This window comes from Dipodomys spectabilis, unplaced genomic scaffold, assembly GCF_019054845.1.
Source record: "Dipodomys spectabilis isolate Male_0828 unplaced genomic scaffold, ASM1905484v1 ptg000329l, whole genome shotgun sequence".
Lineage (NCBI taxonomy): Eukaryota > Metazoa > Chordata > Mammalia > Rodentia > Heteromyidae > Dipodomys > Dipodomys spectabilis.
Window position 1 is genome coordinate 3,484,898 of NW_024871006.1, and position 23,140 is coordinate 3,508,037.

The 23,140-nt window shown below is 48.3% G+C and overlaps 1 protein-coding gene and 1 non-coding gene across 4 annotated transcripts; both read right to left on the minus strand.

The window, feature by feature from the left end:
- Positions 1 to 1,991: 1,991 nt before the first annotated feature.
- On the minus strand, positions 1,992 to 2,064 carry Trnaa-cgc. The gene has a single exon. It is a non-coding gene; the product is annotated as a tRNA-Ala (tRNA).
- Positions 2,065 to 3,888: 1,824 nt separating this feature from the next.
- Milr1 (mast cell immunoglobulin like receptor 1) lies at positions 3,889 to 17,584 on the minus strand. Of its 3 annotated transcripts, XM_042665444.1 has the most exons (8): positions 17,474 to 17,584; positions 17,335 to 17,379; positions 15,258 to 15,527; positions 8,631 to 8,738; positions 7,119 to 7,208; positions 6,475 to 6,573; positions 5,049 to 5,117; positions 3,889 to 4,412 (listed from the first exon to the last, which is right to left on the minus strand). In XM_042665444.1, exons 1-8 carry the CDS (start codon positions 17,526 to 17,528, stop codon positions 4,345 to 4,347), a joined length of 804 nt encoding a protein of 267 aa, XP_042521378.1. In that variant the 5' UTR covers positions 17,529 to 17,584; the 3' UTR covers positions 3,889 to 4,344. The 3 variants fall into 3 exon arrangements, with proteins under 3 accessions (XP_042521378.1, XP_042521380.1, XP_042521379.1); XM_042665446.1 differs by lacking the exon at positions 6,475 to 6,573; XM_042665445.1 differs by lacking the exon at positions 5,049 to 5,117.
- Positions 17,585 to 23,140: the final 5,556 nt, after the last annotated feature.

Genomic DNA, 23,140 nt, shown 5'->3' on the forward strand with positions numbered 1-23,140 from the left:
TCTAACTGTGAAAGCTGGGTAGACAGGCACAGAAAAGCTTTTGGATTCCTGGCCTTAACTCCAGCAGAGCAGAGTTCAAGCCCCCGCTGTGCTAAGGTGTAAAATGGGAATGTCAAATGACCTTCAGAGGGCGAGAGGACGCCTGTGGGAAACAGTCACACAGGGCCTGGCCTGAGCCCTAGGAGCAGCAGCCACCATGACTGCAGATAGCGATGGGTAATGATCAGCAGTCATGGAGGACACACACTTTCCGCTGCAAGGGATTTTGTGGGAAGTGCAGGGGACTTAGAGGTGGCACTGAAGAAGTCATTTCTGAGAGCAGACAAATGAAACTAAATTACACTCTTACCTATTGGGTATTTTCTGTTCAGTGTGCTGTTTCCATGTTTGTATTTTACCAGATTATTAGCCAGGTGTGGTGGTACGTGCCTATAATCCCAGCATTCAGGAGGCTGAGGCAGGATTCTAGTCTATCCTTGGATACAGAGTAAGACTCCATCTCACACACACACACACACACACACACACACACACACACACACACACCACTCATCATCCCCGCCCCCGCCCCCCCCCCCCCCCCCCCCATCCCTCAGAAGCAGGGGCTGATATTGTAAGCCTGTGGGTTGCCTGAGGACAGGCTTGGTCCTTCCAGGAAAAGATTGTATCTTCTTCTTATCTTTCCCCCAATGTGGGACTCAACTTTATCTTCCCCCCAATGTAGGACTCACTTTTATCTTCACACATGGTGGGACTCCTGTTCCTCTTATCAGTGACCAGGGGGTTTGAGCTCCGGTCTCTGGGGCAGTCCCTGACCTTCCTGCTCTTGCTGGCTCAGTGTCCTACCAGGTTTAGTGGAGATCTGTCCCTTCTGCTGAGGACCTAGGGAACGTGACAAGGCTGGGTGATGCCAGACACTGTTACGAATGCTCACCCAGGTGGGCAAACTGGAGAGAAAGCCAGTGATTCTCATATCCGAGGAGCTGAGTTGGGGACGGAACTTTGATCTCAAAGAAGTGGGAAGGGGCCTTCCAGTTTTGGGCAACGTCCCATCTGCCCCCGTGGTGGATTGGTGGTTTCTCCATCTAATCTATGCAACTATGTACTTCCTCTTGTGCATTTTTTTGGGGGTAATGTGTGCTGGATTTCAAATTAAACGGAAAGACTATGTGCATTTGAAATAACCTCCTAGATATGACAAACATGACTGCTGAAATGGAAAAGCTAGTAGACCGTTCTCTTCCTCTTCCCTCCCTGACAGTTCAGTGTGGAGGCCACCAGAAGGGGCTGAGTGCATGTCCAGGCAAAGGTGGAGAAGAACCAGGGACCTGGGTGTTAGGACCCAGAGTAGGGTGTTGGATGTCTACGCAGCGGCAGGTCAGTGAGTGCAGTGTGGTGCTGGGGCCTTGAAGGGTCAGACAGGTGTCAGAGCCCAACAGGGTGAGAGGGTACTCCCATGGCAGGATGGCCCGCTTAGAAAGGTGAAAGGTGGTTGGTGGCGCTGAGTGGGGTGGGCGGGGCTTCCTGTGGGTAGGGAGGGGAGGAGCCCTGGGGTGCTTCTAGCATTGGGGTCTGACCCCGCCAAGGGCCTTGTGTGTGGAAGGCCCTGCCTGTGGTGTCAGGGTGCCCGTGGCTCATCGCGTGGCAGATTTGCTGTGCACAGTAACAGCAGTACTAGGAGCGCGAGCTCCCCTCTCACGCCACTTATGTCTGGTTCTGTGGCTATTCAGTGAGATCGCAGCAGAGGCCAGCCCAGAGGGGGGGCAGGGAGGCGTCCCCTCCTGGGACAACCTGCGGCCAGCGCTCAAGTTGGAGAGGCTCTTCCAGGATCACGTGACCAACTCCAGTGTTCCTTAGCGCTGGTCTTTCCTGCAGTGTTGCATGATGTGTGGTCCTGGGGCTTGAACTCAGGGCCTGGGCGCTGTCCCTGACCTACTTACTCAAGGCTAGCGCTCTACCACTTGAGCCACAGCGCCACTTCCAGCGTTTTCTGTTTATGTGATGCTGAGGAATCGAACCCAGGACCTCCTGCATGCGAGGCAGGCGCTCTACCACTGAGCCACCTTCCCAGCCTAAGATGTAGGGTTTGCATGGAAGTCCTCATCTCAGGCTCTGCTCTCAGGGCTAGTCAAGGGAAGGGGAGGTAGGCCTGGAGGAATGGATTTGCATCCAGTGGACAGATAGCAGCGAGGAAGGGGGAGGGGAGGATCCTTGGCACGCCAAGACCTCACAGGTTCTAAGAGTCCCCCCCTCCCCCAGGTGGAGGAGCAGGTGCAGTGCTCCAGGCGCAGTGTTCGGGGAAGGGAGGTGCTGGGTTACGCAATCGCGGCAGCACTTGAAAGGTTGGGGCAGCGGTACTGAGGTGGGTGGGGAGTGCACAGCTTGGCTGCCTGCCTCAGAAGCTTTGGGAGCAGAAAATGACAGGCTCGGGATTCAGGGCAAGCCCGGAGGCCCCGGAGCCAGCGCTCAGCGCTGCCTTCCTCTCCCGCAGCTAAAGGGCACACTGTGCTGAGAATGGAGGCCAGGATTTGAGCAAAGCCTTGTGCGGACTTGAAGGAGGTTGGGCAGAGTGGCAGCAGCTCCCCTCTCCGCAGGCATGTACGGGAGCGGGAGCGGCGCACCTTGGAAGTGTGCCTGTGGAGACCTTGACCCTCCTCCCCACGCTCTGCACAGGCAGACCCCATCTCACACTCTTGCTAGGGAACAGCACCCCCCCACACACACTCCTTGGCAATAAGCTATATGTAAGCTGGCCGCTGGTGGCTTCTACCTGTCATCCTAGCCACTCAGGAGGCTGAGATCTGAGGATCATGGTTTGAAGCCAGCCAGGATAAGAACGTCTGTGAGACTCTTATCTCTAATTACCAAAAAAGAAAGAAAGAAAAGAAATTTGAAGTCAGCTTGGGCAGACAAATCTGAGACGCTCATTTCCAACTAACCAGCAAAATGCCATACATAGAGCTGTGACTCAAGTGGTAGGCCACCAGCCTAGAGCAAAAAAAAGAACAGTATCCAGGCCCTGAGTTCAAGCCTCAGTACTAGCACACACCCACATACAACCAAGACTTCAAGCTTTGGTGATACACACACACACACACACAAAGCCTGGTGATACAGACCCTTCATGATAGTCTTTTATTGTGCTAAAATATACATGACATAAAATATACCATTGTCTCAATATTAGGTATTCATTCAGTGTCGAGAAATACATATTGTTGCACACCTATCACCGCCATCCATTTCTAGAACATTCTTACCTTCCCTCACTGAAACCCTGTCATCACTGACACTCCTAGTCACTTCTCAGCCCCTCTGCTCCCAGCTCCCGGCAAGCACTTTCTGTTTGCTTTGTAGTATTTCACATGGCTTCCTGAAGAGCCATCCCTGTCTGCTCTCCAGAGCTGGGGTCGGGGAGGACGGGCCCTCCAGGGGAAGCAGGCTCTTAGCTCTCCCCAGGAGCCAGGGGATCCCAGAGTGGAACAAGCTACAGTGTTGAGGAGGGGGAACATACAGAATATAAAACCAGATTGGGGGGGGGGGGGCGTCTAGTGTCATGGTCAGGCCCGGACCTGGTTGTACATAGGCTGCCAGATCCAGTGGAGGCCAACAGCATGAAGGCCCAATGCAGTAAGCCTGCACAGCGCCGCCTGTTACCTGTGCACCAGGGCCAGCGGCACATGCCGATAACATTTTTGATATACTGGTTTATAAATAAAAGATCTTTGTGTGAGTGTGTGTGCGTGCATGCCGGTGCCAGTACCTAGGCTTGAACTTGACCTGGATGCCGTCTTTTAGCTTTTTCGCTCAAAGATGGCACTCTACCACTTGAGCCATGCCTCCACTCTGACTTTTTGCTGGTTACTTGGAAATAAGAGTGTCTCAGATTTGTCTGTCCAGGCAGACAGATTTCGATCCTCAGATCTCAGGCTCCTGAGTAGCTAGGATTACAGGCACAAGCTACCAGTGCGTGGCTAGGTGGACTGCTTTGAGATGTAGATGGATTGTGCTTTGTGCTTTTGCTTGTGAACCCTTGGAGGACCCTGGAACAGAGAACCTGAAGGGTGTCTGGAGTGATACCAGTGGCTGCAGGGTGCACTTGGCAGCGTGGCTTAAGATTATTCCTTGAAAATCAGGCCCCCGCGCCGAAGTCCTCAAAAGCTGCTACCTGCAGGGTCCCACCTGTCCAAAGTATGTGTGATGACAAGAAAAGATGCACCCCTGAGCCAGGCGATAGCATTCAGGTATGAAAAACCCAGGCTTCACTCGCGGGACCAGGCTAGACATTTTAAGTGGCAGACGAGTTTGCTGTCTCTTCATGTCGATCAGCTTCCTGAGATGGAGTCAGTTATGTACAGTTGAGAAGTTGAGCTCACAATAGACAGAACGAATCTCAGAAATGTGATAGTCTTCTAAAATAAAAGGGAAACACAGTTGAGGGAGCTATGGCTATCTGCCCAGAGGGGCCCTAGAAATGAACCCGACTGCTAGCCGAATGCCAGTGGCTCCTACCTGTAATCTCAGGAGGCTGAGCTCTGAGAATCAAGGTTTGAAGCCAGCCTTAGCAGAAATATCAAGAGACTCATCTCCAATGAACCAGAAAAATGCCTGACTGGAGGCATAGCTCAAGTGGTAGAGTCCCGGTCATGAACAATACTAACAATGAGAAGCGAGGGAGCTCAGGAGAAACTGGTTTATTCGGACTGGATTAAGTAACCTGTTCTTGGTAGTGTTCAGTAATGACCTTGAATTCTCCTCTCGAGTTTGGGAGGGCATTGTTCCCCATTTCCCATTCCTCCATCTCTTTTTTTGTTTTGTTTTTGTCGGTCATGAGGCGATGTCCCTCAGCTCTTCAGCTCAAGTCGAGCGCTCTACCACTTGAGCCACAGCGCCACTTCCGGCTTTTTCCTGCTTATGGGGTGCTGAGGAATTGAACCCAGGGCCTCATGCATGCAAGGCAAGCGCTCTACCACTGAGCCACCTTCCCAGCCCCCCTCCATCTCTTGATAAGAGACGTTTATGATACTGTTGGTTCCCACTGGGCTGACCTTGCTTCCAGGTTGACATCTCCTGGAACACTGGAGTGGCGTATTGTATCTCCTGAGTGGATTCTGATCCTGGTAAAGACAAGGCACGGGAGGTAGTGGGCCAGTTCTCTGCCCACGTGGGACAGCGTGGAGTCTGGAGACTTTGTACAGAGCACTTACCCTCTCCCGCTTAGATGACACAAGTCAGGGTGCTGGACAGGGCAGGCATATTACTGAGCCCTGCACCCAGAGCCGGCTGGGACCAGCTCTGGGCTAGGCAGGCCCCGGATGCCATGCCTGCTTTGAGAGGTAACTATGATTGTACACCTTGAGGATGGCGGTGAACAGCAAGGTACCAGATTCTTACTGTCATTGGCACGTGCCGAGTGTGTGAGGCCCTGAGTTCAATCCCCAGCACTTATAAGCCAGGAAAAAACAAAACAAAGACGTTGTGCTTAACCAAGAGATACGTTATTACTGTATTTGTCAATAAATAAATAATGTTTTACAAAAAGGAGGTTGTCTAGCTGGTGCGGTAGCACCTGCCTGTGATCCCAGAGATCAAGAGACTGAAAAAGGAGGATCACAAGCTAATTCATTTGAGACTTAGTGTGAATCATTCCACACCGATGTTAAAAACCAAAAAACAGCTGGGTACTAGTGGCCCACGCCTGTAATCCTAGCTACTCAGGATAGTCCATGAGACTCTTATCTCCAATTAACCACTAGAAAACCAGAAGTGGTGCTATGGTTCAAGTAGTAGAGCACTCGTCTTGAGTTGAAGAGCTCAGGGACAGCGCCCAGGCCCAGAGTTCAAGCCCCACGACTGACCAAAAAAAAAAAAAAATTAAAAACAAAAAACAACCCTCCAAAATAGGTTGAGAAAAGTGTGTGACAGATCAACTATGGCCTCTATGTCACCAAGAACAGAGTACCAGTGAGAGATCTGGCATCTGAAATGAGACCAATACCAGAATGGGGGACAGTGCATTCCTGCTCTCAGTTCTACTTTGTTGTTGTTGGTGGTGGTCCTGGGGCTTGAACTCAGGGCCTGGGCACTTGTCCCTGAGCCTCTTAGTGCTCAAGGCTAGTGTTCTACCAGTTGAACCACAGTTCTATTTCTGGCTTTTTCTGAGTAGTTTATTGGAGATAAGAGTTTCATGGACTTTTCTGCCAGAGCTGGCTTCAAACTGTGACCCTCAAATCTCAGCCTCCTGAGTAGCTAGGATTCTAGGCGTGAGCCACCAGTGTCCAGCTTCAGTTCTAGTTTTTAACTCACATCTCCATTTAAGGCCCTGGGATCAATCTCCCTCTCCCTCCCTCCTTCCCTCCCTTCCCACTCTCTCTCTCTCACACACACATACTGTGTATAATAATAATGAGAAGGCTCCCTCACCAACCCAAACCCCACCCAAACCCCACCCAAACCCCACCCCTGCTCTCTTACTTGGTTGAGGACTACAGGGGTTTGCATACAGTTCGCTGTCCAGCAACAGAGCTCCATAGTCCATGGGCCCCTTCGCTCTAGTAGACTTTCCTGCACAAACTGGTACAGAATCCTGCATTGTTTACCAATTTTATTTTATTGCTCTTCGTGTGTGTGTGTGTGTGTGTGTGTGTGTGTGTGTGTGTGTGTGTTGTGGGACTTGAACTCTGGGCCTGGGCGCGGTCCCTCAGTTCAGCTCAAGGCTAGCCCTCTACCTCTTGAGCCACAGCGCCACTTCCAATTTTCTAGTGGTTTATTGGAGATAAGAATCTCTTGGACTCTCCTGCCCGGGCTGACTTTGAACTGTGATCCTCAGATCCCCGCCTCCTGAGTAGCCAGGATGACAGTCGTGAGCCACTGGTGCCCAGCTTGCTCTTTTTTTTTTTTTAAAGACTCTCCCTCTGTACCCCAGGCTGACCTCGAACTCAAGATCTCCATGTCTCCATGTAAGGCCCTGGGATTAATCTCTCTTTCTCTCCCTCCCTCCTTCCCTCCCTTCCCATCTCTCTCTCACACACATACCGTGTATAATAATAAAGAGAAGGCTCCCTCACCAACCCAAACCCCACCAAAACCCCACCCAAACCCCACCCCTGCTCTCTTACTTGGTTGAGGACTACAGGGGTTTGCATATAGTTCGCTGTCCAAGGATAGAGCTCCAGAGTCCGTGGGCCCTTTCACTCTTGTAGATTTTCCTGCACAAATTGGTACAGAATCCTGCATTGTTTTTCCAATTTTATTTTATTGCTCTTTTTTTTTTTTTTTTTAAAGACAGACTCTCTCTAGGGAACCCAGGCTGGCCTCGAATTCAAGATCTCCCTGCCTTGGGCTCTTGAGTGCTGGGATTGCGGTCAGAGGCTACCATACCTGGCTCAGAATGCGTCAACCAGAACCAGTTCAGTTTCTTTTCTATGTCTTCACTGCCAAAGAGCAGAATCCTCCAAAGTTTTGAGAGTGGCCTGTTTGAGGGCCTCAGTTGTCCAATGAGGGAAAGCCGTAGCTTTGGCTAGTACAGCCCTCTGGTGGGCTTCCAGACCAGTGAGGAACATTCTTTGCCTATGAGATTATTGGATATGGCCACATTTTCTTTCCTTTCCAGAAAACACTCTACCAGAGGCTTTGGAACAGCTCAAAAGGTAGGTAATGATCTGCGTGCCGGTGGCTCATGCCTCTAATCATAGCTATTCAGGAGGCAGAGAATGGGGGGATCAAGGGTTTAAGGCCAGTATGGGCCAAAAATTCTAAACACCCCATCTCAACCAATAAAAAGCTGGTCACAAAGCCAGGAGCCAGTAGCTCTCCCCTGTAATGCTAGCTACTCAGGAGGCTGAGATCTGAGGATCAAGGTTCAAAGCCAGCCCAGGCAGGAAAGTCTGTGTGACTTTTATCTCCAATAAACTATTCAGGAAAAGCCAGAAGTAGAGCTGTGGCTCAAGTGGCTAGCCTTGAGCACAAAGAGGCTCAGGGACAGCACCTAGGCCAGAGTTCAAGCCCCAGGACCGGCAGAAAAGAAAAAGCCAGGCGCCTGCCTGTCACCCCAGCTACTTGGGAAGCATAAATAGGAGGAATACAGTCCAGGACCCTGAAAAAAGCCAGAGTCTGTCTAAAAAGTAAAAAGGGGCTGAAGCCAGGCTCAAGTTCTACCGTGCTTGTCTAGGGATGTAAAGCCCTGAGTTCAAATCCAAATACTGCCCTTAGCCTCCCCGCCCCCCGCCCCCCCCCCTCCGTCTCCCCCCTCCCCCGCCACAAAAAAAAAGTTAAAATGGGGGCTGGGTGAAACTGGAAGGCAGAACATTTGGCTAGTGTGTGTCAAGCCCTGATTTTGATTCCTAGCACCTTAAAAAAAAATAGTCGAGTCCACGTTAGGTCTATTTGACTCTAATTTTAAAAAGAATCTGAAAATTGGGAATTTTGAGAAGGCAGCAAGAGCATTAAGCCAACTATTAAACCAATGGGCTGCGTGAGCATGCGCACTGGCCGCCAGGGAGGCCAGACTGTTTGGCCCAGAGCCACTCCCAGGCCTGTGTCTCCTTCTCTCTCCTCTCCCCGATTTCTTCCTCTTCCCTTCCTCCTCACACTCCGCCCACCCTCAGGGGAAACAGTGGAAACCCACTTACTTGCTTTGTATTTTGGTCGGATCCAAAACACCAGAATCAGGATGATTGCCAACAGCACCAGTAACACAGGAACCAGCAGAGGCAGGAGGCATAAAGGACAGCTGTCATCTGGAGGAAGACAGGGCTGCTGAAAGGGCGGCGCGCAAGTTCACCGACCCACTGTGCGCCAGCTCCCGGACTGGAATGCACCGGCAACTCAGTCATCGCAGTCCTGAGACTGCGCAAAGTCAAGATCAGGGAGTTTGGAAGGCTGGCTCCTGCCAATGAGTGAAAGTGTCAGGTTCTGAGTTCAAGTCTTGGACTCAGACCACAAAAAAAAAAAAAAAAAAGGAAGAAAGTCAAGACCATCTTCCACAAGGCAGAGGAAGACAGCACTGCATTTAACAAGGTGATTATTGTCAAGTGCTCTGTAGTCCTAACTACTCGGGAGGCTGAGAGCTGAGGATTGGAGGTTCAAAGCCAGCCCAGGCAGGAGAGTCTGTGAGACTCTGAACCAGCAAAAAGAAGCCACAAAGTGGAGGTGTGGCTTGAGTGGTAGAGCACCAGCCTTGAGAAAAGTTAAAGGACAGTGCCCAGGTCCTGAGTTCTAGCGCTCTCTCTCTCTCTCTCTCTCTCTCTCTCTCTCCCTCTCTCCCTCTCTCTCTCTCTCTCAGATCTCATGTTCTGTCTCTGTCTCTATCGCTATCTGTCTCTCTCTTGGTGTCTCTCTTGATGCCAGTCCTGGGGCTAAAACTCAAGGCCTGGGCACAATCCTTGAGCTTTGTTGCTCAAGGTTAGCATGCCACCACTGAGCCATTGCTCCACTTCTGGCTTTTTTGGTGCTTAATTGGAGATAAGATTCTCACAGACTTTCCTGCCCTGGCTGGTGTAGAACTGCGAGCCTCAGATTTCAGCCTCCTCAGTAGCTAGGATTACAGGCATGAGCCACGGGCATCCAGATTTACATTCTTTTTACTCTTGGTAATCAATATACTTTTGTCAACAATCCAGTTCCAAGTTCAGAGACAATTGGCTTTACTCTCATCCCTCAAATACCGTTTTCTCTAATTTTTTTTTTTCATGAAAATAATTCAGTTGTGCAATTACGTTCTACTTCTTCAGCAGACACTATTCTGTTGAACAGATCCAAAGGAAACTCTCTATAGGAAATACGGAGTTCTGGCAGGTTCTGCCCAGCCAGGCTCTATTTTGTGAGCGAATCCAACTCTATCATTTGTTATATAGTTCATCAACAGAAGTGTTACAGGGGAGGAGGATAATGGCTGAATATCTTCCGTGTGTCCAGCATGCTTTCATCTGACCGTCACCGCAGCTCTGCAAGGTTATTCCACAGATGAACCAACTGTGTTTCAGAAAGCTAAAAAAAAGCCAAGGGCCAAGCGCTCACATCTGTAACCCTAGCTATTTAGGAGATTGAGTTCTAAGGATCACAGTGCAAATCCAGTCCAAACAGGAAAGTTCATGAGACTCTTTCTTTTTTTTTGTCGGTCATGGGGCTTGAACTCCGGGCTTGGGCACTGTCCCTGCGCTCTTCAGCTCAAGATGAGTGCTCTACCGCTTGAGCCAAAGCACCACTTCTGCTTTTCGAGTGGTTTACTGGAGATAAGCGTCTCATGGACTTTCCTTCGCCGAGCTGGCTTTGAACTGTGATCCTCAGATCTCAGCCTCCTGAGTAGCTAGGATTACAGGCGTGAGCCACCGGTGCCCGGCTCTTTCTTTCTTTTTTTTGTCGGTCGTGGGGCTTGAACTCTGGGCTTGGGTGCTGTCTCTGTGCTCTTCAGCTCAAGGTGAGCGCTCTACAGCTTGAGCCACAGCACCACTTCGCTTTTCGAGTGGTTTATTGGGGATAAGAGTCTCATGGACTTTCCTGCCTGGGCTGGCTTTGAACTGTGATCCTCAGTGGCTAGGAAGGTGGCTCAGTGGTAGAGCGCTTGACTTGCATGCATGAGGCCTTAGCCTCAATTCCTCAGCACCACATAAGAAAAAAGAAAAAAGCCGGAAGTGGCACTGTGGCTCAAGTGGTAGAGTGCTAGCCTTGAGCTGAAGAGTTGAGGGACAGTGCCCAGGCCCAGAGTTCAGGCCCCACGACTGAACCCCCCCCACCAAAAAAAAGTACTTGAACTGCGATCCTCAGATCTCAGCCTCCTGAGTAGCTAGGATTACAGGCGTGAGCCACTGGTGCCCGGCTCTTTCTTTTTTGTTGGCTGTGGGCCTGAACTCTGGGCCTGGGCGCTATCCCTCAGTTCTTAAGCTCAAGGCTAGCGCTCTACCACTTGAGCCACAGCGCCACTTCCAACTTTTCCTGATTATGTGGTGCTGAGGAATTGAACCCACGGCCTCATGCATGCAAGTCAAGTACTTTACCACTGAGCCACCTTCCCAACCCCAAGGCCCTTATTTCTAATTAGCCAACAAAGAAGCCAGAAGTGGTGCTGTGCCTCGAGTGGTAGAGTGCTAGCCTTGAGCAAAACAAGCTCAGGGACAGTGTCCAGGCCCTGAGTTCAAGTCCCAAGACAAGCAAAACAAGAAAAAAAGGGAAAAAAAAGAGAAATAAAGAATACCCCATTCTTGTTCTTTCCTTATTATTCCCACCTGTGACTACAACTTCAACTAACCATGAGGTCTGGCTAATTGAAGAGACCCATGTGTGTTCAACTCCAATGTTGTTTTTCTCCTAAATGATTACAAGACACATTCAACCAATCCTCATTGGCCCTTGTGCCCTGTAATCCCTTCAATGAATTCTCTTCAAGGATGGGAAGTAGAGTCCTCATATTTCCTGTCTGTCCAGTACACATGGCAGACGTGGGTCCTTCTGTCTCCAGTTTCTTTTGGGATCATACTCCCCTCATCTGACCGTCACCTTTCCCAGCTGCCTGATTGGTCCTTGAATTCAGTTCCCTCCCAAGCTGAAGCTCTTCACATCCCATCATCCTTTGCTAGCACCCTCTTTGCTTTGCTCTCTATATAATGAGCTCCTTCTCAGCATCCAGGGCTCCCCTTGGAAAGGCCGTTTTAACTACCTGGCGCAGGTAAGTCCCTCCTGCTTATCTTCCCCAGCACTACGCCATCTTTTTCTTTGAAACCACCACAGTTCATGATTGATTGGGCAATGGGATTTGATTGCTGCCCTAGTAGATTATGATCTCCACTAAGACAGGAGCCCAGGCTTAGCCAGCCCAGGTCTTGGTATATCTGGGTTCTCATTAAGTATTTGGTGAACAGATCAAGGATTAAAGAATCTGTGCTCATGCCTGTAATTGGAGCTCCTCAGGAGGCCGAGATCTGAGAATCCCAGTTCAAAGCCAGCCCAGGTAGAAAAGAGTGAGACTCTTATCTAGCAAAAAGCCAGAAGTAGAAGTATGGCTCTAGTGATAAAGTGTCAGCCTCGGGTGAAGGGAGATTGCAAGGCCCTGAGTTCAAGCCCTAGTACCGGTTTCAAAAGAAGAAAGAAGAAGAATTTGTGTTTATTATTTCTTCTCTCAGTTCTTACTTGGTTCAGGCCACAACCATATCTTAAGTATCATTGAAATCCCAGCAACACAACTGCTTGCACTGAGTAAGCATCTGACCTGCTGACTATGGAAAATACCATAGGCTTTTTGCTGTTGTTTTTGATGATGTTTGTTGTGGGGCCTGAACTCTGGGCCTGGGCGCTGTCCCTCAGCTCTTCAGCTCAAGGCTAGTGCTCTACCACTTGAGCCACAGCGCCACTTCCGGCTTTTTCTGCTTCTGTGGTGCTGAGGAATCAAACCCAGGGCTTCGTGCATGCGAGGCAAGCACTTTACCACTGAGCCACCTTCCCAGCCCTGATATCATAGGATTTGTTTGTTTGTTTGTTTGTTTTGCTTCGTTTTGATTGTGCCAGTCTGGCAGCTTGAATTCAGGCTCTGGGTGCTGGAACTCAATTTTTTTCTCGCTCAAGGTTGTCATGCCACATCTCCACTTGTTACTTTTTGCTAGTTAATTGGAAATAAGAGTTTCATAGACTTTCCTGCATAGGCTGACTTTGGTCCTCCATTCTCAGATCTCAGCCTCCTGAGTAGCCAGCATTACAGGCGAGAGCCGCTAGTGCTCAGCCAGAAGATGACATAGATTCATAATTTACCAAAAGAGTCAAAGAGGAACTTCTAATCATGCTCGTGAATTGCAGGACAGGTTCCCGAGACACATGCACTCATGGATTTACTGCCCGCCACTGGAGAATAGGATCAGTTAAGTCACTGTCCTTACATGTGTCCCAGCCCAGCACCACATTTGTGGGGGGAAGGAGTCTACCCCATGTATGCCCAAAGATGGATGGTTCTAACCTGGAACAAACAGCATCCTCTAAAACCTTCTGCAAAAAAATGGGTAGCTATACTCTTAAGAGCATTTTCCTGGGGAAAGTATCCATTACTATCATTAGATTGTTAGAGTAAGACAGTTGTAGCCAAAAAGCTCAGAGTCATTGAGCTCGGCCATTGTTGTCCAATAGAACTTTCTATAGTGATGGAAATGTTCTGTGTCTGTGTTGTCAATGGCAGCATCAGCCAGCTGAGGCCACTGAGCAAATAAACTACCACGGTGACTGTGGAACTCAATTTTCACTGCATTTATTTATTTATTTATTTTTGGTTGGTTGTGGGGCCTGAACTCTGGGCCTGGGTGCTGTCCCTCAGCTCTCCAGCTCAAGGCTAGCGCTCTACCACTCGAGCCACAGCGCCACTTCCAGCCTTTTCTGCTTATGTGGTGCTGAGGAATCAAACCCAGGCCTCATGCATGCAAGGTAAGTGCTCTACCACTGAGACACCTGCCCAGCCCCTACATTTAATTTTTAAGTCATTTGAATCTAAAAGGAAATGGTCATGTACAAAAAGAATCTCTCAGAAAAAATAGTCAAGGTGGCTCACACCTGTAATTCCAGCTACTCAGGGGCTAAGGTAAGGAGGATCACAGTTCAAAGCTAGCCTGGGCAAAAACTTCTGGTAATAGCTAGGCACCGTGGTGTTTATCTGTCATCCAACAAGAGGTCAAGATTGGAAAGGTGGCAGTTCCAAGCCAGCCTAGGTAAAAACTTTGTGAGACCCTCATTTTACTGGGTAAGCTGAGTGTGTTGATGTATGCCTGTCACTCCAGCTACAGCAGAGAGAGTAAATAGAGGACCATGGCTTCAGGCAGGCCCAAGCAGAAAAGGCAGACCCTATCTCAAATATAAGCAGAGTAAAAAGGAGCTGGAGGTATTAACCAAGTGGTAGAGAACCCGCATAGCAAGAGTAATGCATTGAGTTCAAATCTCAGTATTATCCATTTAAAAACATTAGAATGGATCAGGACACTGGAAACCATACGTTTATAAGACTCTAATATAATACACAGGGGCTGGGAAGGTGGCTTAATGGTAGAGTGCTTGCCTAGCATGCAGGAAGCCCTGGGTTCAATTCCTCAATACCACATAAGCAGAAAAAGCCGGAAGTGGCACTGTGGCTCAAGTGGTACTAGCCTTGAGCAAAAGAAGCTCAGGGACAGGGCCCAGGCCCTGAGTTCAAGCTCCAGGACTGGTGTGTGTGTATATATATATATATATATATATATATATATATAATTCTTCCTCTCCTTCCAGGGGTCCATATCAAGGTCACCTTCACAGATTTGGCCCATTGATGTTGGATTATAATCAGAGGCTGGGGGTGGGCAGATGGCAGAGAGAAATATAGAGATACTCTAAGAATGAATAAATATTTGAAAACACAGGAGTGTCTATAGGAGGCGTTAGGAAGAGTAAGGCCTCCTTGGGTGCTGATGCGGCAGGTGCGCGCTTGAGGAGAGAGCGGGGAAAGAGCAAGGGCTGCGAGGCCTCGCGAGGCCTTACGCTCATTCCAGGGCCTCTTTATTGGGCCTTCAGGAAAAAAGGGAATTCTGCCCTCATGGTGTGAATCATGAAATAAAACATATGGACAATGGGCTGGGAAGGTGGCTCAGTGGTAGAATGCTTGCCTCACATGCGTGAAACCCTGGGTTCCATTCCTCAGTACCACATACACAGAACAAGCCAGAAGTGGAGCTGTGGCTCAAGTGGTAGAATGTTAGCCTTGAGCACAGAGAGGCTCAGGGACAGCGCCCAGGTCCTGAGTTCAAGCAGCCCCAGGACTGGCAAAAAATTATATATATGGACAAGATTTCAGTAAGTGAAATGTTAAGGTCTGTGAGTTTTGCCTGACAATCTGGCTAATCAGAAACATTGAAGTCTTTGGAGAACCTGAAATAATCTGAAATAGAATTATTAGGAAGACAGGTCTCATGTTAAAGAGGGGGCTTCACGCCCGTAGTCTCAGCCCTTGGGAGGCTGAGGCAGGAGGATCCAGAGCTTGGGCTACATCAAGCAGCTCTATATCAACTGCAACAAAGGAAAAGACATTGAAAGGAAGAAAAGAAAGACAAAGAGGAGAAAGGGGAGGAGAGGAGGAAGGAAAGGAAAAGCGGGGGGGGGGGGGGGGGGGGGGGGGGGGGAGGCCAGGGGAGAGGAGGAGACTTGTGTGACATGTTTACAGGCTCTCGAATGTTTCCAAGTGGCCCGAAGAGCCCTTTGTAGAATAAAAGAGAACCTCACAGATCTCAGGCCCTCGCGAGAACAGGCGGTGTACTCACCAGCAAGCGTGAAGTTGAACTCTTGACTATATTTTGAGATGTTGTAAACTTGGACTTTGCATTTGTAGGGGCCTGATTCATTGGCTTTTGAGATATTTCGGTTAAAAATCACCGGTTCACCTTTTCCTTTCTTCTTGTCCAGTTGTTGTTTATACCAAAACAAGGAGTAATTGGCCTGAAGCGATGTGTTCTTGATGGAACAAAACAGAAAGACCTTTTGGCCCATCCTCACCGTACTTGTATTTGAGGTCAAATTTGGAGGAAAGAATTCTGGGAAGAAAAAAAAAGGAAAGATAAGAAAAAGTCCAAGACGCAGTGATAAGAAGTCTGCAGTGGTGTAAGCCTTTTTTCTGGGTCATACGATGGGGACTTTCCATTCCTGAGGAGCCTTCACAGGGATGGGGTTCAGGGGGAACTCTAGTCTCTATCCCATGAACAGAGGGCAGCTATGAGCAGGTCTGCTCGCTCTCTTCTTTTGCCAGGGTAAAGCTCACATCGATTCCAATACCACTTGCTGTGCTGACTTGGAAATAATTAATGCAACGAGAGGACCAAACATTAGATTTGATGACTTGTTGGGTCTATCTTGCTGGGCACTGGTGGCTCACGCCTGTAATCCTAGTTACTCAGGAGGCTGAGATCAGAGGATCACGATTCATAGCCAGCCCAGGAAGGAAAGTTCATGAGACTCTCATATTTCCAATGAACCACCAGAAAACAGGAAATGGTTCAAGTGGTAGAGCAATTGCCTTGAGCTGAAGAGCTGAGGGACAGCCCCCAGGCCCAGAGTTCAAGCCCCATGACCAACAAAACAAAAAAAACAAGAAATTGGAAAATTTCAAACAGAATAGTATAGAAGACAATATCCTGAGCTATGTGTCCCTCCACCCGCTCCAGTCATGTCAGTTCATGGCCAGTGCCATCTTAAAGTTTGCCCCTTCTAAAACTCATGTTGCTCCCTCCCCAGTACGTATTTCTAGTGGGGCTTAAGCTATATCACAAAGATTGTGTTTGGTTTTCCAGCTCAAAAAAACAATCACAATAAAGAAAAAGAAAACTATTTGGACAGAGCCCAATGCTGGTAGCTCAGGTCTGTAATCCTAGCTATGCAGGAGACTGAGATCTGAAGATTCCAGTTGGAAGCCAGCCAGGGCAGACAAATCAGAGAGACTCTTATTTCAAATTAACCAGCCAAAGTCTGGAAGAAGGGGGGTGGGTGACACTGTTCAAAAAGAAATGTACTCATTACCTGACTTACATAACTGTAGCCCCTCTGTACATCACCTTTACAATAAAATATAAATTTAAAAAAATCTGAAGGGGGGCTGGGAAGGTGGCTCAGTGGTAGAGCGCTTGCCTTGCATGCATGAAGCCCTGGGTTCGATTCCTCAGCACCACAGAAGCAGAAAAAGCCAGAAGTGGTGCTGTGGCTCAAGTGGTAGAGCACTAGCCTTGAGCTGAAGAGCTGAGGGACAGCGCCCAGGCCCAGAGTTCAGGCCTCACAACCGACAAAAAAAAATCTGGAAGAGGAGTTATGGCTCAAGTGGTAGAGCTCCAGCCTCAAGTGAGTGATAAAGCCAAGGAGGAGACTCTTAAATTCAAACACTGGTACCAACACACACACACACACACACACACACACACTGGTACCAACACACACACACACACACACACACACACACACACTGGTACCAATACACATACACACACACACACTGGTACCAACACACACACACACACACTGGTACCAATACACACACACACACACACACACACTGGTACCAACACACACACACACACACTGGTACCAACATACACACACACACACACACACTGGTACCAATACACACACACACACACACACACTGGTACCAACACACACACACAAACACACACTGTCTTGGTAGAAAAGATCTCAACTTTGTGTCAGTGTCTCGGGGGAAAAAAAAATGCCCCAGCTTCCTCCCTAAAACAGCTCATTGTTAACAATAGGAAGCGAAATCGACTTTCACCCTTGGTTTCTTCATCTTTTTAGAACTTAAGAGATGAACGCCCTTGAGAAAAGAATTAGACTCACCCGTTTTCCTGTCCAGGTTCTCATGAGCCGACACAGCCATTTGAACTGAAAAGGAACAGGAGAGAGAGAGAGAGAAAGCTGATTTTCCACAGGACGGTTTGGTTTGGAGAATCAGACCTCAGCAGCTAGGTGAGCTTACAGGAGACAAAGGAAAGAAACCCCCCGAGGAGCAGTGCGGTCCACGGGCCCCGCATCCTCCTGAGGAACTCGGGGAGGAGATGACAGGAGAGCCCCGGAATGGTGCAAACTGCAGCAGGGAGGGCGCGAGTCTCAGGAGAACTTCCTCTTTCTCTCCACCAGACTAAGGAAGTCAGGAGAGATCTAGGCGAGCCTTACACAACTGGTCTAATTGGCTCAACTCATCTCTGTGTGTCTCCACGAGTTCCCATAGAAAGATGGGGTAAGTTGCCCGTGAACAAAGGACAGGAAGGTGGAAAAGTAACCAAAAAAAAAGGGACAAATCTGGCTGTTAGACTGTTTTGGTAAACTAAAGGCCTCTATCGGCTAATGGCGTGTGCTTCTCTGACCACAGATTCTTCCTGTTGTGTTAAGAGTATTTTCTTCCGTATTGCTGATTTGATACTAGGACTAGACCAGTTGTACAGTGCTACAACTTAAGACAAATTTGGTGGAAGCCAGTGTTGGTGGATCATGCCTAAAAAACTACTCAGGAGGCTGAGATCTGAGGATCATGGTTTGAAGCCAGCCAGGCAGACAAATCTGAGAGACTCTCATTTCCAATTACCCACCAAAAACAAAAGTGGAGGTATGGCTCAAGTGCTCGAACACCAGCCTTGGCCTTGAGCAAGAAAACTGAGCCCTGAATTCAAACCTCCATACTGAAGAAAAAAAAATATATATGTAGATCATCTATACCTTTGGTAATGTTATTCTTCCAGACACAGTGCAAATTGGAGACAAATGAAAAGAAATATTGGACATCTCTAGTCTCTTTTATTCAGTAGTGGGGCTTGAACTCAGAGCCTTGTGTTCTCGTACAACTTGTTCACTCAAGGCTGGTGCTCTGCCACTTGAGCCACACCTCCACTTCTGGCTTTCATTCTTTTCAAGCTTGAGTAACGGTTGCAGTTTTTCCTCAGTTTGTGGGGACAGAGCCAGGCCAAGCTTTCAGTCCCAAAAGAATATACTAGGAATGTGCTGGTGGGAAGCAGGCAACCTGGGAAACAAAGGAACTGGATCAAATAAACTCTATCTTACCAAGTCACATAGTGAGTCAAATATCTGATTGTTGGACAATAAATGTCAACGGATAGAAAATAGATTTAAAGCCACTGGCACACTGCTGTAATCTCAGCACTTTGGAGGCTGAGGAAGAAGGATTATGAATTTGACAATCCTGGGTTATAAGCAAGATCCTATTTCAGCAGAGTTGAATAGATGGATCTGAAGAAGGTTTTGTCACCTCAGGGACAAATGTGACCCTAGCAACAGAAAATCGAGGGCCAATTGCTCATTATTACACATTTGAATAAGAGTTTTATATTAAAAAACAAAAATGCAAAAATAAACTCAAACTTCTGATGAGGTGCCAGTAGCCCATGCCTGTAACCTTAGCGACTTAGGAGGCTGAAATCTGTGGATCGTGGTTCCAAGCCAGCTTGAGCAGGAAAATTTATGAGGCTTTTATCTCCAATGAAAATACACACAAAAAAGCCATAAAGGGAGCTGTGGCTGAAGCAGTAGCACAAAAGCTCAGGGCTAGTGCTCAGCCCTTGAATTCAAGCCCTAGAACTGGCACCAAAATTAAAATACCCATTCTGGACGGAAACTTTCTATTTCATTAGGAAGAAAATAACGGGTGGAATGAAGCGTACCTGTGGGTACGTGTGCTGAGAAGGGCTCACTGGTCCAATAAATGATATGCTGCAGGAAAACACTGGAAACTTCCATGTCCATCTTATTTGAAATTGAGCTACAAAAACTGATTTAACTCCAAAAACAGTGCTCTACAAATGCAGCCCTTCTAGCCAATGTACATTCTGTAAAAAGTGAACTACATAACGAGCATAGAGATGGGAGGGATGGAGGACGCGGGGGAAAACCATGGAAAGGGTGACATTAATCGAGATGCATTATACTCAACCACCTGACTTATGGTATTGTAACCTCTTTGTACAGCTGTTTAATAATAAAATAGTGCTGCAGTAGCAGTGTGTGTATGCGTGTGCATGTGCGTGTGTGTGTGTGTGTATGTGTGTGTGTGTGTGTGTGTCCTGGGGCTTGAACTCAGAACGTGTCTTCTCTCCCTGAGCAGTTTTGCTCAAGGCTAGCACTCTACCTCTTGAGCCACAGCTCCACTTCTGTTTTTGTTTTTGTTTTTGTTGGACATGGGCCTGAACTCTGGGCCTGGGCGCTGTCCCTCAGCTCTTCAGCTCAAGGCTAGTGCTCTACCACTTGAGCCACAGAGCCACTTCTGGCTTTTTCTGCTTATGTGGTGCTGAGGAATTGAACCCAGGGCCTCATGCATGCAAGGCAAGCACTCTACCACTGAGCCCCTTCCCAGCCCTCCACTTCGGGTTTTCTGGTGATTAATTGGAGATAAGAGTCTCATAGACTTTCCTGCCTGAGTTGGCTTTGAACTGTGATCCTTAATCTCAGCTTCCTGAGTAGCTAGGATTCCAGATGTGAGCCACCAGCGCCCAGCTAGAGAGAGTTCATTTCTTTTTGAACAGTGTCACCCCTTCCTTCGCTTCCCCTCAGGTTCCCCTCCCGTCCCTGCCACAAGTTGCACAGCTCCTTTTCCACAGCGTCTACTGAGACCCGGCACTGCGTTTGTTCACCCTTCCTCTTGTATTTCTGTGCCTTCCCTTTGCCCCCCTCCCCACAAGACAAAAAACAACAACAACAACAAAACCATGCTTGAATTTCCTGGAATTTGTGTCTGATAAACAGCATTTTATATATTTAGAGAGTGACACCTTTGTATTTCTCCCAAGTGTACCGCCTGTGTGTATGAATGCCTAGAGTCCTGTATGGGTTATCACGTCCAAGTGTATTTTGGATCGAGCTTCCACACATGAGAGGAAACCTGTGCTGTTTGTCTCTCTGAGCTTGGCTTACCTCATGTAACATAATTTGTTCTAGGTCCATTCTTTTCCTTACAAATGATATACTAGCCGGGCGCTGGTGGCTCACCCCTGTAATCCTAGCTACTCAGGAGGCTGAGATCTGAGGATCGAGGTTCAAAGCCAGTCCAGGCAGGAGAGACCGTGAGACTCCTATCCCAATAAACCACCAGAAAACCGGAAGTGGCGCTGTAGCTCAAGTGGTAGAGCGCTCGCCTTGAGCTGAAGAGCTGAGGGACAGCGCCCAGGCCCAGAGTTCAAGCCCCACGACCGACAAAAAAAACAAAAAACAAATGATATACTATTCTTTCTAATGGATGAATAAAATTCTACATGTATATACACTACATTTTATCACTCTGCTCACCTGTTGTAGGGCATCTGGGCTGTTTCTATAACTTGGCTATTATGAATAGTGCGGCAATGAACATGGGTGTACAATGTCTTTACAGTATCCTCATGTGTGGTGTTCTGCCTAGATGCCCAAGAATGGCATTGCTGGGTCATAGGGAAGATCAGTCCTGGGCTTGAACTCAGGAGCTAGGTGCTGTCCCTGATCTCTTGTGCTCAAGGCTAGTCTAGTGCTCTACTACTGTGAGCCACATCTCCACTTCTGTTTTTTGAGTGGTTAATTAGAGAGAAGAGTTTCACAGGGCCTCTTCTGCCTGGACTGGCTTGGGACCACAATCCTCAGATCTCAGCCTCCTGAGAAGCTAGGATTACAGGTGTTAGCCATTGGTACCTGGCTCTATGTTTAATTTTTTGAGGAGCCTCCAAACTTTGCTTTCCAGAGTGACTGTACTAGTTTACATTTCCACCAACAGTGCAGTAGGATTCCTTTTTTCCCCACATCCCCAACCACATTTGCTGTTGTTTGAAATCATGATATTGGCCCATCTAACTAGGGTGAGATGGAATCTGAGTTGTTTTGATTTGCAGTTCCTTTATGGCCAGGGAGGTTGAGCCTTTCCTCATGTGTTTGCCATTTTTACCTCTTCTTCTGAGAAGTATCTCTTGGACTCCTTTGCCCATGTAGTAACTAGTTTATTAATTCTGGGGGGAGAAGGGTATCAATTTTTTTGAGCTCCTTTTGGATATTATTTTGGCTATTAGCCCCTTGTTGGATATCTCAACTCTGTTTTATACTTATTGACTTCTTTTGTACTTTGGTTTTGAACTCAGGGATTTTCTCCTGCTTTATACTTAAACCATAAATCAAGCCACTTTTGCTTTGGTAATTTTTTTGGGGGGGGTCCAGTCATGGGGCCTGAACTCTGGGCCTGGGCGCTGTCCCTCAGCTCTTCAGCTCAAGGCTAGCGCTCTACCACTTGAGCCACAGCTCCACTTCCGGCTTTTTTCTTTTTGCTTATGTGGTGCTGAGGAACCGAACCCAGGGCCTCATGCATTCAAGGCAAGCTCTCTACCACTGAGCCACCTTCCCAGCCCCTGCTTTGGTAATTTTTGAGGAGGGTCTTGAATTTTTTTCCTGGGCTAACCTTTGGCATCAATCCTCCTATTTAGCTTTCCTACATGGCTGAAATAACAAACTGCTGAGATTACAGGCGTGAGCCACTGCATCCTGCTACTTTTCAGCATGTTTTTCATGTTTTTTAAGGTTCAGTAAGGATTTTATTATAACCAGGTTAAAGTAGGGAGAAATAGGAAAAGAGAAACATTTCCTATTCTTTGCTTAGGAAATGGTTTTAATGGAATATTTAATGAGAATCATAATTAATGAAACAAAAAAACCTGTTTGTAGTAACATAAGCTTTTCTGTAAAAAGAAACATGGAAGTATATGATTTATATCCAGAGATAAACACTGCCTGCAAAGATTCTGTCAAAATGTTAATGAGTGGCTGGAAATGTGGCTCAGTGGTAGAGCGCTTGCCTGGCATGCAGGAAGCCCTGGGTTCCATACATATCTAGAAAAAGCCAGAAGTGGCGCTGTGGCCCAAGTGGTAGAGCGCTAGCCTTGAGCAAAAGGAGCTCAGGGACAGCGCCCAGGCCCTGAGTTCAAGCCCCAGAACTGGCACAAATAAATAAATAAACGGGAGTGAGTGATTCATATTGGTGGCGGAATTGTGGGGGTCTCTCTGCTTTGGGCCTGCTTTGAACTTCTCTTTCCACATTCACACTTTTATTATAGAGAAGTGGAGGGCGGGCGGAAATGAGCCAGAACTTGTCACTTCATCAAAGAAACGGCGGACATGTGACAAGCAAAAGCAGGAGGCCAGGGGCCTCCCGGGGCCAGGGGCCTCCCCGCGGCCAGGGGCCTCCCGGGGCCAGGGGCCTCCCCGCGGTCAGGGGCCTCCCAGGGCCAGGGGCCTCCCGGGGCCAGGGCTCACCACCACCGAGTCGCTCAGAAGAGGAAAAGGAGTCTTTTTCTGGAAGGTGAAATCCTTCCTGGAAGCTCTGCTCTGCTCAGCAACCCACAGCAGACCCGACTTCCTTAGCAAAAGAGGAAGTGGGGGGAGAGAGACCTAGAGACAGAGACAGAGACAAGGAGAGGAAGAGGGAGAGGGAGAGGGAGAGAGAGAGAGAGAGAGAGAGAGAGAGAGAGAGGAGTCATGCTTTACATCCCAGGCTAGACTTATGCTATTGATCCTCTAGACTCAGTGCTGGGATTACAGGCATGCAGCACCATTCCTAGCTAAGAATTGGGTGAAATATAAACACCTAAACAGCACCCCAAACAAAGACAGCTAGCTACTAGGTAAG